Source organism: Astyanax mexicanus, chromosome 8 (assembly GCF_023375975.1).
Source record: "Astyanax mexicanus isolate ESR-SI-001 chromosome 8, AstMex3_surface, whole genome shotgun sequence".
Classification (NCBI taxonomy): domain Eukaryota; kingdom Metazoa; phylum Chordata; class Actinopteri; order Characiformes; family Acestrorhamphidae; genus Astyanax; species Astyanax mexicanus.
In genome coordinates, this window is record NC_064415.1 from 13,732,786 (window position 1) to 13,749,096 (window position 16,311).

The following is a 16,311-nucleotide window of genomic DNA, read 5'->3' on the forward strand; positions in this document are numbered from 1 at the left end:
GTGTTACGGTTATTGCACCGCAGTGAACTCATCACAGTTTAATATTTTACTATAATCAGTTCGAGCACCTCACTGTGTAAAATGACTGTGGTTGATGGTGTGAACAAATGATCCATATCCCTTCTTTTCTTTTCCTCTTTCTATCACATCTCTCTCCGTCTGTTTCTCCCTCCAGGCCGAGACGGCTGCTAACAGGATCTGTAAGGTTCTGGCAGTCAACCAGGAGAACGAGCGGCTGATGGAGGAGTATGAGAAGCTGGCCAGTGAGGTGAGTGACTTATTGGTCATTACAGTTTTCACTCAGGCCTCCTCAGAGAGCTCAATCAAGGGGCCTGTGAGGTGAGTTATTACATGTAATGGTTTTAGTGATGGGCCCCTTCAACGAGCTCCATCAGAGGAGCAGCGAGGTGAGGTATTAGTCATTACAGTTTACACCAAAGCTATAACGATGAGCTCCATCAGGGGGACATTGAGGTGAGTTATTAGACAGTATGGTCCTCCTCGACGAGCTCTGTCATGGAGCTCTATCAGGTGAATTATCATAGATTAGATATTTGCCCTCTAATTAATAGCAAAACTGGCTTATTAAGGATGAGGGTCTGCTAATGAATTTTCTATTTTGTTTGTACTGTTGTATTATTTATTACTACCCTCTAGTACAAATTTATTATCTCAAAGCCACAGTGACATTTTAACATTACATTTACATACGTTTATAAAATTATTTCTTTAATGTTGTTCCTCAAAAATAGATTACCAACCAGAATAGTCTCATAATATGTAAAACTCTATTATACTACATTGCACTATAAAAAAAACGTATCGTCATTATTATTAATAGGAAAATATATATTGTTGGTCAATATATATTCACATGCAAAAGTTTGGGCACGGTTGCTTGTCTTTCTGACTGTAAGCATCATTACTCTCCATGTGTTTTAAGACTTTGCAAAAATAACAAACCAAACATTAAATGTATTTTTTAAAAGTAATGGTACACTGCATATGTTCTGTTTATTTTTGTCCAGTATGTTCCAATATAAAGACCAAAAATATACAGAAATTGTTTGTGCTTTAGAATTACCTGCATTATAACTATGTATATAATCAAATATTTTCTAAACAAATTTTAATGTCTCTGCTATATTTTTTAATCATATCAAATGTATATTTATTATTTTAAATATGTATAAAGCTTGTCCACATTGTAAATGAGCGTCACCCTTAATGTACTGTAAGTTCAAATAATGGTTTACTGGTTGATTTAATTCATCAGTCTCTCTGTGTACCGGTGTAATGATGTAGCTGCTGGAGTGGATCCGGCGCACTATCCCCTGGCTGGAGAACCGTGTGGCGGAGCAGACCATGCGGGCCATGCAGCAGAAGCTGGAGGACTTCAGGGACTACCGTCGTGTTCACAAGCCCCCACGCGTACAGGAGAAGTGCCAGCTGGAGATCAACTTCAACACTCTGCAGACCAAACTGAGACTCAGCAACAGGCCTGCATTTATGCCCTCCGAGGGCAAGATGGTGTCGGTACGTCTAAACATTTACAGCTTAAACAGTTAAAGAAACAAAAGCTTTATAGAATTCAATTTTCTTGTTAGAAATAAATGATAAAACAGGGGTTTCTTACAATGTATATATTTTTGTTTTCACATTGTCAGGTTTGTTCACATTCACTCTAGACATATGTATACAGAAGCTCTGTTTGCCCAGAACTCCTTCAGTCGATGAATCCATCAAAATGGCTGAGTGCTGTAAACAGTGTCTGTGTGCATGCGTGGGTTTTTCCAGGACATTGCCAATGCGTGGAAAGGTTTGGAGCAGGTGGAGAAGGGCTATGAGGAGTGGCTGCTGACTGAGATCCGCCGGCTGGAGAGGCTGGACCACCTGGCTGAGAAGTTCAAGCAGAAGTGTTCTCTGCATGAGTCCTGGACTACAGGTAAACACACACACACACACTCACAGGTTTATGATTGCACAATGTCAGAACACGTGCCAGCATGTACAGGATGCCCCATATAAAGTTTTGTGCACCACTAAAGTCATGATCAAGATTTAAATAATTTTCTTAGGCTGAAACACACTATATAACATTTCAGTTAATACACATTAAAATAAATAAAGCACTTGTGGTGTTTGTCAGTTAAGTTATGGAAATATTGGTTAAAAGAACACTGATTTAGAAGAGCACTGGACTGTCTCCCACTTTCTCTGTGTAGTGTGGTATTTAGTGCCATATACATAGAGTGGGTAGGTATGTAGGTAGCATAGGTGGTAGGATATGTAGTAGGTAGTGGGGTATGTAGGTGGATCAGTAGGCAGGTAGGTAGTGCAATAGATAGGTAGGAAGTGTGGTAGTGCAGTAGGTACTGTAAGTAAGGTGGTATGTAGGGAAATAGATAGGTAGGAAGTGTGGTAGTGCAGTAAGTATTGTAAGTTAGGTAATAGGTAAGTAGTGTGGTAGGTAGTTAGTTGGGTAGTTCGGTAGGCAGCTAGGTAATGCAATAGGTAGGTAGGAAGTGTGGTAGTGCTATAAGTACTGTAAGCAAGGAAATAAGTAAGTAGTGTACTATACATAGATACACAGAGTGGGTAGGTATGTAGGTAGCATAGGTAGTAGGATATGTAGTAGTTGTAGTAGGTAGTGGGGTATTTAGGTCGATCAGTTGGCAGGTAGGTAGTGCAATAGGTAGGTAGGAAGTGTGGTAGTGCAGTAGGTACTGTAAGTAAGGTGGTAGGCAGGGAAATAGATAGGTAGGAAGTGTGGTAGTGCAGTAAGTATTGTAAGTAAGGTAATAAGTAAGTAGTGTGGTAGGTAGTTAGATGGGTAGTTCGGTAGGCAGCTAGGTAATGCAATAGGTAGGAAGAAAGTGTGGTAGTGCTATAAGTACTGTAAGTAAGGTAATAAGTAAGTAGTGTGGTAGGTAGGTGGGAAGTTTAGTAGGCAGGTAGGTAGTGCAATAGGTAGATAGGAAGTGTGCTAGTGCAGTAGATACTGTAAGGAGGTGGGTAGTGCAGTACGTTGGTACATAGTGAGGTAGGTACAGTAGGTAAGTAGGCAGGTTCTGTGGTCTGTAGGTACAGTTGGTTGTGCAGTAGGTACAGTAGGTAGTGCAAGCAGTTACATAGTGAGGTAAGTAGGTAGTGTGGAAAGTAGTAGGAAGTGCATTAAGTAGAAATGAAGTGTGCTTTGTAGGTAGTTAGTGCAGTAGGCACAGTTTGTAGTGCAGTTGGTGAGGTAGAAAGGCATTAGTTAAGTAGGTAGTGAAGTGGGTAGGTTTATTATAGTATTTAGGTACAGTTGATAGTACAGTAGGTAGGTAGGAAGTGTGGTATTTGGGAAGTAGTGTGTAAGTTGGTGGGCAGGTTGTGTGGTAAGAAGTGTGGTTAGTAGGTAAAACATCATTTTAAAATAGAATAAATTATAAATTAAACAATTTGCACAGTTTTCACTAATGACTACCACCTCTTCTTTCTCTCTCTCTAGGAAAAGAGGAGCTTCTCTCTCAGAAGGATTATGAGTCAGCGTCTCTGATGGAGATCAGAGCTCTGATGAGGAAGCACGAGGCGTTCGAGAGTGACCTCGCTGCCCACCAGGACAGAGTGGAGCAGATCGCTGCTATCGCCCAGGAGCTGAAGTGAGGAGAGGGGAGAGAATGGAAGGATGGAGGGGGGAAGTAGAAAGAAAGAAAGCAGGGATATAAGGGGGTGTATGAGGAGAGAAAGAAAACATGACTCAACACTGCTTTAATGTTTTATTCAAAATGCAAATGGAAAAGTCATGCAGTGCTCAGCGGCTATTCTTAGCTGTTTTTAAGAGCTCGGGAACATCTGTCATTTTACCAGAGTACACTGTTTAAAGAGGTGAGCGTCAGGGCAGGGGTTTGTTTACTTTGTTTAGTGAAGAGTGTGTTCTGTGTGTGTGTGTGTTCTGTGTGTGTGTTCGTGTTCTCAGTGAGCTGGATTACCATGATGCTGCTACTGTGAACGCTCGCTGCCAGGGAATCTGTGACCAGTGGGACAACCTGGGCACCCTCACCCAGAAGAGACGAGATGCTTTGGAGGTACATACACTCTGTGTTGTACAAATCCAGTTTAATCCAGTAGAGCCCCCTCTTTCCACCCGACCTGGCCGAGCTTGAGCTATTTTGCAAAGAAGAATGGGCAAAAGTCTCCAAATGTGCAAAGCTGGTAGAGACACACCCCCAAAAGACTTGTGGCTGTAATTGCAGTGAAAGGTGGCTCTAATAAGTATTCATATAGAGGCTGAATACTTTTCAGATTTACATTTGATTTAATTGATTTGTTCATATTTGTTTTAGTATAATTATGTGCTACTTTGTGTTTGTGTATCATTTAAATCTCAGTAAAATACATTAAAATTTGAGGTTATAAGGGTAATAAGATGTGAAAGTTCAAGGGGTATTAATACTTTTGCAAGCCACTTCATTATTTAATGTTACTAATAAAAAAAAAAAATCAAAATAACTAAATTATCATTATCAATGCTGTTGAATCGCCACATTTACAACTACGGGGTTCGTATGGTCATTAAATACTTGGAAAAGTCATCTAATTTGAAAATAGCAATTTCCAGGCCTCGAATAGAAATAGAAATACCCAGAAAGTTTTGGTAAAGTCATGGAAATTTGCAATCAACAAATTTGTGTTTTTATTTACTGACTAAAAAGCTATTTTAAGCTAATAATTATATCAGCTCAGAGACAATTGAGCTCTCAGAACACACACTTTACTATTGAAGATTTTGTCAACATTGCTTAAAGAATTTTTTTTAATGATTATTATTATAGTTTCAGTAGATTTTTGGTTTTACTGTCCATGTCGGCACTGATGTTTTAAAGATTGTATTGTGATGAACATTTGCCTTGAAGATATGGGGAAAAAAAAAAAAACTAAAGTCATGGAAATGTATTGGATAAAAAGTGTATGAACCCTGAAACTAATACATTGTAATGTTAAGCACATTATATACAGTATTTCCAGCTGTGGTTTTTCAGTCTTCACCAATTCAGACACTATTTATGATTCATGTGTAAGATTAACAGCCATTTCCTGTACCTTTTCTTTAGCGTGTGGAGAAGTTGTGGGAGACTATTGACCAGCTGTACCTGGAGTTCGCGAAGAGGGCGGCACCTTTCAACAACTGGATGGATGGAGCTATGGAGGATCTGCAGGATATGTTCATTGTACACAGCATTGAGGAGATCCAGGTAGGCATTTTCAACTCATCCTACAAGTTATTTTAACTTGATATTGTACTAAATGCTTTAAAACCACAGTCAAGTAGTTTTATTGACAATACTGCATATGTACAGAATATACAGAGGATTAAAATTGCATTACACTCCTTCCCAAGGTTACAACAATTACAGCAAATAAGAATATAAATATAAAAGAATGAGGGACACTAACTGAACAAAAAAAACAAAAAAAAAATCAATCGACTTGGTTGGAGTTCCCGTTTAAGTAGGATAGGTCACTTTAACGTTTAGTAAATGGCACTGGTTTACGTTGCACATACACTGTAAATTCATATCTAGGGGTGTGTTACATCAAATTTTACACAATATATCATGACACAGTAATACTATGATAAAATCAATAGTTTCATATTTTTGCATAATTGTTTGCCGTTTATAAGCATACATTAAATCTTCTGTACTTTAGTATGTTGGTAAATTTTTTTATAGAAAATAAGAGTCTTTGTAAGTTACTGTTGGTATTTTTGTTTTTGCTGAATGTGTGAAACTGTTATACTTTCATGAAATGTAATTTGAACATATATATAATATATAATATTAAATATTATATTATTTTGCTGCTCAGTGTTTAAAAATACCCTAAAATATTGTTATTTTAGGTCACCATCCCTATTCATGTCTTCATATATAGTTTGATTATTTTAATTTATACCACAGTTAGTTCCGACCCTGCAATGTGATTGGCTAAAAGGCGTTCTATGAGTGCAGTTATCAGCCGGTAATGCACTGTAACCGAAGCTCTCCATGTATTACTCCGCCATGTACAGGTAACCTAGCAACGATGCAGCGCTTACAAACCAAACAGATCATATTTTTCATCCTCTTTAACTCAAAATCTGGTGATGGAACTGTGGTATAATCGCAATAATACACTCGACGTTTGTGCTATAACGTGTATATTGGCACTGCTGAGCTGATTGAACAGCCTATGAACACAGCACAGCGGTGCCAATATTACAGGTTATAGCACGAACCTTGAGTGTATTATTTAAAACCTTTTTTTCTTTTGGAAATAAACACATAAAAAAAACATATTATATTAGAATAAATATAAAAAAATATATAACACATTTGGTTCTCCTGGAATCTCCTGGATCCAGACACACAAATGATTTCAACTCTTAATGTATTAGAGGTAGTAGGTATTGGTACCCATATTTATTGGTAATTTTATCAGGTATCTTTAGAATTATAAAGAGTGCTCCAGTATTGTAATAATCCTCTTCCTCCCTCCCTCCTCTTCATCAGAGTCTGATCACAGCCCATGACCAGTTCAAGGCCACTCTCCCCGAGGCAGATAAGGAACGCGTGGCCGTCATGGGCATTATGAACGAGATCACAAAGATCGCTCAGACCTACGGAATCAAACTCTCTGGAATCAACCCCTACACCAACCTCAGCCCTCAGGACGTCACCAACAAATGGGAGACGGTGAGCACAAGACTGACCACTTAACAGCGATTTACAGGCTGATGCCCAAATTATTTCAGTAAATTTCTAAGCAAAAACATAAAGCAAGTATATACAGTATTTATCGTTATATAACCCCCTCCCCATGTTGAGACGTTAAAAGCTATAAACTGGTTATGTTTTTTTTCAATAGGATATGTTTCGAAACCGTAGTTTAAGTGGTAAGTTTTAAGTATTTTGTTCTGTATTCATTCATAGAGATCAAATCATGGCCTTTATGCATTTGGAAATAAATGTGTGGCATTAAGGCAAAAATCTGATTTGAGTCACCACAGCTTGATAATGTGAAGGTAGTCTTTGACACAGCTGAACAACACAGTTAGTATTCAGGTGACTGTGAACATGGGGGTGTCTGAATAAACTTTAATTATTAGATTTTTTTTTGTATGAATAATATTGACAATTTCAGTGAAATGCTGAATCAATGAACTCCAGAAAGCTGGAGTTTTGCTCTAGGCGGATGTGCAGACGAGGATCCATAGTGGATGAGTTTCGCTCGGGCTGTTTGTGAATGTGAAGCTGGTGGTGTATTGGGCTCTGAAAGAATCACCAGTCATCTGCTGCTACAGTTGCTCACCGTTCCCTCCCCCTTTTAATCTGATTGGTCAGACCCAGACGGCAGTGGCATATGGAGTGTGTTTTGTCTTTTCTCCATATCTCCATATTATTATAACACTTCTCTCTTATATCAGGATTCAGAGAGAAGAGTTTTAAGGACAGTCTTTAGACAGTGAAGCGTGTTCTCTCAGACTCCTGCAATGATGACAAATTGTGTGTAACATATTTGCCCCCGCTGTCGCTCTGTCGCCCCCTGCAGGTGAAGCAGCTGGTGCCCCTCAGAGACCAGATGCTCCAGGAGGAGGTTGCCAGGCAACAGGCCAATGAGAGACTGAGAAGACAGTTTGCTGCCCAGGCCAACATCATCGGACCCTGGATCCAAACCAAGATGGAGGTGGGGGTTCAGCACTTCTTTCCGTCTGTTTTCTTTTCCTAGTTTAGACGATGGTCACATAGATGTTGCATCTTAAAACACTTTCCTGTCTGGACAAAAGTCAAGCTAACAAATAAAGAAAATACATAAATCAATAGGCAATAATAGTTTTGTACTATTGCTTTTCAACTTAATTTGATTTACTTTATTATTATTACTATTATTACTTATATATATTTAATAGTTCATTTGTTTATGTATTTTCTTTTAGTTTAGTTATTTTTGTAAAAGTTAGTTTAAGCTTAAATTTACTTGATTTTGTTATATTAATCTTCTTTTGATCTTAATTTTCTTTTCAATTAAACCAAGTTTTATTCATATTAATATTTTTATTTTAATTCTATTTTTAATCTATTTTAATCTTTTATTTACTGTTATTTTAAAATTATTATATTTAGTTATTATCTTCTTTGTCATGTCAATTCCTGTACTTGTAAATGCTCAGCTACACTGAAAATGAGGGTTGCCCTCAATGTACTTCCGAGTCAAAATAAAGGTTGATTGATTAAGATACCAAATAGATAAATAATTAATAGTAGTTAGTAAAAGAAATGCATACTGTTATTTATTTATTTGTATAGAAAATCATATGGTATAACACTATATTTATTACTGAATAATTTATAATATACTTAATAGTAGAAATAGACCTGATAGTCCTATCTTTGCCATGAGCACACTGGCCAATGTTCATCCCAGTCACAAGATAACTCCTCACAACTTACAGGTAGGCATTCCCAAGCAGAGCACCTTTTGACCAATGTACATTCTGCTATCCCATGACTTGTGGCGTGCCAGTATGTGTACTGTTTATTAGTTACTGCTCTTACCTTATCTTTTACCTCAGACTAGTCAGTAATTCATGTAAAATACTTTTTTTTCTTTTTTTAGATTAAATATATTAGGCTTAGCAGGGATGGTGGTTCCAGCACACTGATACCATTAAACACAATATTTTATCCCTTCTCCACTCAGAAATGCTTCTGCTTTCAGTTTAGAAACAAAATACGGACTGTGACTTTTAAAATATTTTTTTTGTTTATTAGTATACACCTTTTTTTCCCCCTATAAATAAGTTCCAGTAAAGTGGAATAAATCAAGCACAATCCAGTAAACTGTATAATAAGAGGGAGAAAGAATTAGGATATTTGATGCTGGATGTATATACATAAATATGTATTTTTTTTTTTGCGTGTGTAGGAGATCGGTCACGTGTCTGTGGACATTGCCGGCTCTCTGGAGGAACAGATGAACAACCTGAAGACATACGAGCAGAACATCATTAACTACAAATCCAACATCGACAAACTGGAGGGAGACCACCAGCTGATCCAGGAGGCGCTCATCTTCGACAACAAGCACACCAACTATACCATGGAGGTACTCACACACACACACACGCACTGGGCACTAACCCATTGAAACACCCACACACCAGCAGAGACCATGGTGTACTTTTGTGAGAAGGCATAAAGCCATTAGGCACGCGCACACACACTTCAGCAGTAATGGGATTGGACACGGCGTTCTCTGTGATGAGCCTGTTGTAAAGCGTAATATCACCTCGTCTTCTGCCCTGTGAATAATCTCTTTTTTTACACACATGATTTTAGCCTAACCATCTGCTTCTCTCTCCTCCTCTCGTTTCTTCCTCCTCCTCCTCTCTTCCTCTCCGCAGCATATCCGTGTGGGCTGGGAGCAGTTGCTGACCACCATCGCTCGCACCATCAACGAGGTGGAGAACCAGATCCTGACCCGCGATGCCAAGGGCATCAGCCAGGAACAGCTCAACGAGTTCAGAGCCTCCTTCAACCACTTTGACAGGGTGAGAGTAATAGAGAAAGAGGGAGAGAAGATGATAGATTTGATAGAAGTTCTGAAACCTGTGTTTATCAGGGTAAAGGTGCTTTCAGATTGCATGTTGTAGCAGCACCGCTGTACAATGACCCCCATTAGGTTCAGTTAATTCCCCAGCACAAGAGCAGTTTGTCGCTGCTCTGCGGAAAGTGTTGCATTTCATCACCCATAACATAAAAATAGTAGCCCAAACAACAAAAAACACGAGTAAGCAACTAATATTAACGATTAGTGAATCCCCTGGGCTGTACAACACTTCCCTCCCTACACTCATAGAGAGATAATAGTAGGAGGAAAATAATCATGGAAAAAAAAATCTAAAATTGAGAGAGAAATATTACTACAGAAGCTGTAGCTTCATCATACATACAAACTGGTCGTAGATGTGATTTGTGTTTTAGAAACCACCTTAACTTGTAGTTTGTACTTTTAAAACTTTATGAATATGAACTTGTTTGCTTTATATTTGAAGACTGAAAGCTCTGTATCTTTTTTGTAATTTCAGACATTTCTCATTTTCTGCAAATAAATGCTCTAAATGATGATATTTCTATTTGAAATTTGGGAGAAATTTTGTCCGTAGTTCATAGAATAAAACAACAATGTTCATTTTACTCAAACATAAACCTATAAATAGCAAAATCAGTGAAACTGATTCAGAAACTGAAGTGGTCTCATTTTTTTTTCCAGAGCTATCTATAATATATTTAAAATATATTTAACAGTGTATTATAACTTTTAATATAATTTTAATTTTGTGCGACACATTAAATGAGCTAAATGATTTGGTGTGTTCTTTCACAGAAGAGAAACGGCATGATGGACCCAGACGACTTCCGTGCCTGCCTTATCTCTATGGGCTACGATCTGGTGAGTTTCTCTTTTTTTGTCACTTTTTGTGACAAATATCCACACTGTTAGCAGCAGGTCTGACACATACCAACAAATATACACGCCACTTTAGCCAGACAACAATGAATTTCTACACTTACAAACACCTGAGATGACTCACGGCTGCTCACACTCACCCTGAGTTTATCACACTATACTAGCGCTGCTTAAATTCCCACACACACCTCCCCTCTTACCTGCATCTCTTGCTGTGCGGCAGGGTGAGGTGGAGTTTGCCCGCATCATGACCTTGGTGGACCCCAACAACACAGGAGTGGTCACCTTCCAGGCCTTCATCGACTTCATGACCCGCGAGACCGCCGAGACAGACACAGCCGAGCAGGTGATGGCCTCCTTCAAGATCCTGGCCTCAGACAAGGTGAGTACGCATTTAACACAACAGTTTTATCACAAGTATTTGACAATTAAAATACTTACACTTAATGACAAAAATAACAACACACCAAAAAGTTCTTAAAGTTAAATGAAAATAATATACAGCTCTGGAAAAATTGAAGAGAGCACTTCAGTTTCTGAATCAGTTTCTCTGATTTTGATATTTATAGGTTTATGTTTGAGTAAAATGAACATTGTTGTTTTATTTTATAAACAGACAACATTTCTCCCAAACTTTAAACAAAAATATTGTCATTTAGAGCATTTATTTACAGAAAATAATGGCTAAATTGCTGAAATAAAAAAGCAGAGCTTTCAGACCTCAAATAATGCAAAGAAAACAAGTTCATATTCATAAAGTTTTAAAAGTTCAGAAATCAATATTTGGTGGAATAACCCTGTTTTTTTTAATCACAGTTTTCATGCATCTTGGCATCATGTTTTCCTCCACCAGTCTTACACACTGCTTTTGGATAACTTTATGCCTGCACTTTATGCCTTTATGGTGCAAAAAAATGTCAAGCAGTTCAGTTTGATGGCTTGTGATCATCCATCTTTCTTTTGATTATATTCCAGAGGTTTTAAATTAGGTAAAATAAAAAAATAAATAAATAAAAAAATTCCCAGAACTGTATATATATATATATATATATATATATATATATATATATATATATATATATATATATATATATATATATATTGCTGCATACAATCACTGTAAATATATGCTATTAAAACAATATATGTATGTCTCTCTCAGCCTTACATCACAGTGGACGAGTTGCGCAGAGAGCTCCCCCCGGAGCAGGCCGAGTACTGCATCAGCCGCATGACCAAGTACATCGGGCCAGAAGGAGCACCAGGAGCTCTCGACTACATCTCCTTCTCCAGTGCCCTCTACGGAGAGAGCGACTTATAAATGCACACACTTCTCTCCTCTCCTCCTTTCTCTCTCTCTCTCTCTTTATTCACTGTCTTCCCTACTCTCTTCTCTCTCTTCTCGCCCTCAACTGTCCTCTTTTTTCCTTCTCTGAAGAGAATAATCTCAGTGCCCCCTCCTTCCTGATTAGATCTTACCTCCTCTCTCTCCCTCCACCTTTCCCTCATTTAGTTTAATGTATTCTCTTTTTTCCCCTCCCTTCTTCTTTCTCCTCTCTCTGTCTCCGTCTCGTATGGAAAGATTGCGCAGCAGAATCTCTGGATCTGATTTAACACCCACAGTGCTAATGATGCAGCGCCCACAGCCCCCACTGCACACTGCAGGTGTTCATTTAAGCATGGAGATTTCTGTCTGCCTTCTTTTTCCCCATTTTTCCCTCCTTCTTTTTCTTTATATACCTTGTCTCCCCCTTAATCTTTCTCTCTCTCGCTCTCTTTATCTCTATCTGACTTAATTGTTATGTGTGTGTTTACGTGTGTTTGTGTGAGCTATGAGTCTCCTATCTGGAGTCCAGAGTTCAAGGAAGAACAGGCGAGGGCACTTTGAATCTCTGGGATCTTACACTTACTGCTGTCCAGTTTACACACTTAATTAAAGAAATTATAGATGCAACCTTAGCCTTAACCACCTCGTAACCTTCTATACAATAACTACACTCTTAAAAACAGAGGTGCTTCTAAAAGTTCCTTGAGTGATGCCATAGAAGAACCATGTCTGAGAACAATGAACCTTTCAAGGCTAGAAATATACTTGCTGTTTGGCCATGTGAAAGCATAAACTATTGGATTTGTTGGAAATATAGCAGTTCACACATCAGCATGTGTGCTACATGTGTTACTGGAGGCTTTCAGTAGAAAACTCCACTTGATACAGCAGTAATGGTACATCATACAGACACAGGTAATTGCAAACTTGGTCACACACCCTTTTTTTTTTAAGATTTTTTACCATGTGATGAGTAGTAACCCTACAGCTTGTCTTGTGTGTGTGTGTGCTGCAGGAAATGCAAGGTAGCCATTATGTGCACACAAACACATAGTTAATGCATAGCAAGTATAACTTTAGCCTGAAGGCTGGACATGGACACTGGACATGTTGTGCTATGATTATTGGAGATACTGAGGGGCACTAACCTCTTGAAGCCTAAGTTTAGTAAACTCAACTCAAAAATCTTGTGGAGTCCAACAGGGTTCTATTTTAGGGTCTGTAAAACTTTACTCATTTAATTATGAGTAAAGCAATAATTAAAGTGAAGCAGTTGTGGGCTTACAAAGTGTTATCATCAGGGTTCACTTCCATGATTTTTTTCATGCCTTCAAGGCAAACTTTCATGACCACGATCAGTGCAGACATGGACAATAAAGCCAAAAATCAACTAAAAACTATAATTTAAACTGATTATAGTAAGCCTAAAATGAATCAGATAAAATGTTGACACACAATCTTTAATAATAAAATGTGTCAGATCTTGAGAGCTCCATTGTGGAGGCTTAAATTACTGGTCTAAGAGATTGAGCGTGCTGAAGATTTCACTAAAGAGGAGTTTAAACACACAGAGACTAGAGTCTAGACTGTTCCTATGTTCCCGAAGGCCTTAATTTCCTAGTTTAGGTGTGTGAGAATAAGGTGAGGTAAACTCTGCAGCGTGGTAGATCTCCAGAACCAATAATGATCACTGAAAGCCTGAAAGGTCCAAAAAAGCCTTCACTTGAAGAAGAATCTGAAGCACCTTCATTTTTAAGAGTGTATCCCAACATCAGCTGTCCATGTGCCTTTAATAAACACATGAAGAAACCTGTACTGCAGTTACTCTCCAAATGTGGAGTGTGGGGCAGACAAATATTTTATTGTATTAAAGCAATTAAACTAAAGGTTGGTTGGTTGCCTATGTTCATGCCGTGCTTTAAGTCTGTACGTCTACTGTGAAGGACCCACGTTTCCACATTTACAAAAGACATGAAGTACACTCCTGCTGTTCAGTGTGCTCTCACTCCGTAAAGCCCTCATAAAGTCTCATAAAAAACCTCCCCTGCCTTCCTGTGCCATTTTCACAGCCTTCCTGTGAAAAATCTTTAATGCTTATATTTATATTTAGACTGTTGATGTCATTCTCTTCTCTTCGTTTTTTTGTATGTGTTGAATAGCCATGGAGGTTTGAAGGTCAGGTGTTAAAATAGTTTGTGTGAATGTGTGAAATGGGGGAAAAAAAAAAGAGTGTGCTGGGCCAAGTGTGAGCAGTGAACACGAGTGAGAGAACACACTGACAGAGAAAAGCAGGTTACAGCTAATTCCAGATAAAGCCAGGTTTAGTCGCTGTCTGTTTTTGCAGTTCGGCAAAAAAAGCCTCCAGTTATTGGCAAATCTGGGTTTGCTTGGCGTTGACCATGTTTGAACTACTAAAAGATGCAATACCAGAGCTTAAGGGAGAACTCCAGTAGAAAATAGACTTTTGGTGTAGTAAAACATGATAAAAAGTACTTACCTTTGATGTATAGCACACCTCTGTTCTCCCACAGCGTTCCGAGATCCAGACATTTTAACAGTTTGTCCAAACACCCTTCAGACTGGGAAGCTTTTTCCACCGTTATCCAGCTCAAAGTAGCTCCACACCTCCTTGCCAGAATCCGGAGAGCCCTGAAATTTTAAACCAGGCATTAATAACTTAAAAAGTGCACTAAGAAGCTAATTAAAAAACACTGTTTACAACCTATAACGCTAGCTTCAGCTCCGAGGCAAATTATGCCCCGTGTCACCCAGTCTGAGGGGTGTTTGGACAAACTTTTTAAATTTCTGGGTCTTGGAATGCTGTGGGAGAACGAAGGTGTGCTCTTCATCAAAGGTAAGTACTTTTTTTTTTTTATCATGTTTTACTACACCAAAAGTAGTACCAAAGTTCGGAGTTCTCCTTTAAACACACCAATATCTAGTAGATTTAAAATCTGGCCATGTCAGCAACTTTAAATCCAATGCAGTTTTTATCCTTATCCATATACTTTTCCTTTTTTTTTTTTTTTTGCATGTTGTCACAGCAAATCAGCACACTATACAACTTGTATTGCTGATTTTGGCATTTATTTTTAAGACTAGCACATGCCTCCTCCGATACATGTGAAGTCAGCCACCACCTCTTTTTGAACTGCTGCTGATGCAGCATTGCTGAGTAGCATCACAGCGCGAACGCTCGGAGGAAAGTGCAGCGACTTCAGTGGTTCTGATACATCAGCTCACAGATGCCTTGTGCTGATCGACATCATCCTTTGGAGTGATGCAGGGGAAGGGCGTCATTTACTCCCCCAGAGAGAGCAAGACCAATTGTGCTCTCACAGAGCTCTGGTAGCCGATGGCAAGCTACATAACCAGGATTCAAACTGACGATCTCCTGATTTTTTTTATTTTTTTCGTGATAAAAAGAGAATAGACAGACTTACCGCATGGTTCTCCTGGTGAAAGATCTTGCTGATGACTTCAATAGCATAAATGATAGAAAGAAGAGCCATAGAAAGCCATGTATGGTCTGGACTGTCTTGTCTCCTTCCTTGCTTTTAAAGTTCTAAAAGTGACAGAAATATGTGATTACAATGGATTAGCATCACAAAAACATATGCTTAAACTCAAATAAATGTGTATATCGAAAGAAACCACAAATCCAAGTGTAGACTTTAGCACATATAGACCAGTTCCTACCTGTATCTCTCTGTCATGTGACTCACCTAAATGTTCATTGTTTTTTTAATCTCTCACACAGAAAGAGGGAATCTAGAAAGTTCTTCAAAACAGAAACTTTTGAGAAAGTAGGGTCTGATATCTCCGACCTCATGCAAGTGGAACTGTAGCAGGCCTAGAGAACCAAGTAACGGTTCAGAAACTGATAAAAATGATGGGAAAAGACCTAAAATAGTCCTAATATGTAGATCTCAGGAGCCACTCTGTAAGTTTCTCTGAATGAATACACACTAAACACCCTACATATACGTCCTCTGTTCTCTCCAGTCTTCCACATTCTGTCTTCTGTGACCTTCTCGTCCTCTAACCCACCACCAGCACCACTTGCTTCCACACAGCCACTGCCAAAATATACAAAAAATGCCCTAAATAAAGTTCATATCAAGTCTGAACGACTGTGTGGTGTTGTGTGTTTGTTATTCATTACCACAGACATTTCAAGTTTAGTCCAGTAGAGGGCGGGTTTGGATGGACTATGGAAGTACAGTACCAGTATCATTTACTGACACACAAGTACATCACTTGAAACCTTGTTTATAAAAGGTGTATTTACATGCAGAGAGACTAATTAATTTAATAACACTCAAATGTATCAGATCAGTTCAGTATGAAGAAATACATTATTTTTTAAAGGTTATACTAGAAATTAGAAATCAAAAAATAAATAAATCAAAAAAATGATAAAGGTGATATAATATTTTAAATTTGTAATATTTCAAAAAATATTATTTACAGGAGTTTTCAGAATTTGA

The 16,311-nt window shown here is 38.3% G+C and overlaps 1 protein-coding gene across 1 annotated transcript in view; it reads left to right on the forward strand.

Annotated features, from left to right (window-relative positions):
- Positions 1–15,951, forward strand: part of actn3b (actinin alpha 3b) — a 63,763-nt gene extending 47,812 nt beyond the window's left edge. The window contains exons 9-21 of the mRNA XM_049483100.1: positions 176–268; positions 1,306–1,536; positions 1,798–1,945; positions 3,494–3,644; positions 3,962–4,070; positions 5,097–5,237; positions 6,537–6,719; positions 7,576–7,710; positions 8,950–9,129; positions 9,428–9,574; positions 10,411–10,476; positions 10,718–10,876; positions 11,657–15,951. Coding sequence (XP_049339057.1) covers positions 176–268; positions 1,306–1,536; positions 1,798–1,945; positions 3,494–3,644; positions 3,962–4,070; positions 5,097–5,237; positions 6,537–6,719; positions 7,576–7,710; positions 8,950–9,129; positions 9,428–9,574; positions 10,411–10,476; positions 10,718–10,876; positions 11,657–11,815 — 1,902 coding nt within the window. The 3' untranslated portion in view covers positions 11,816–15,951. The remainder of the gene's footprint in view (positions 1–175; positions 269–1,305; positions 1,537–1,797; positions 1,946–3,493; positions 3,645–3,961; positions 4,071–5,096; positions 5,238–6,536; positions 6,720–7,575; positions 7,711–8,949; positions 9,130–9,427; positions 9,575–10,410; positions 10,477–10,717; positions 10,877–11,656) is intronic.
- The last annotated feature ends 360 nt before the right edge of the window (positions 15,952–16,311 follow it).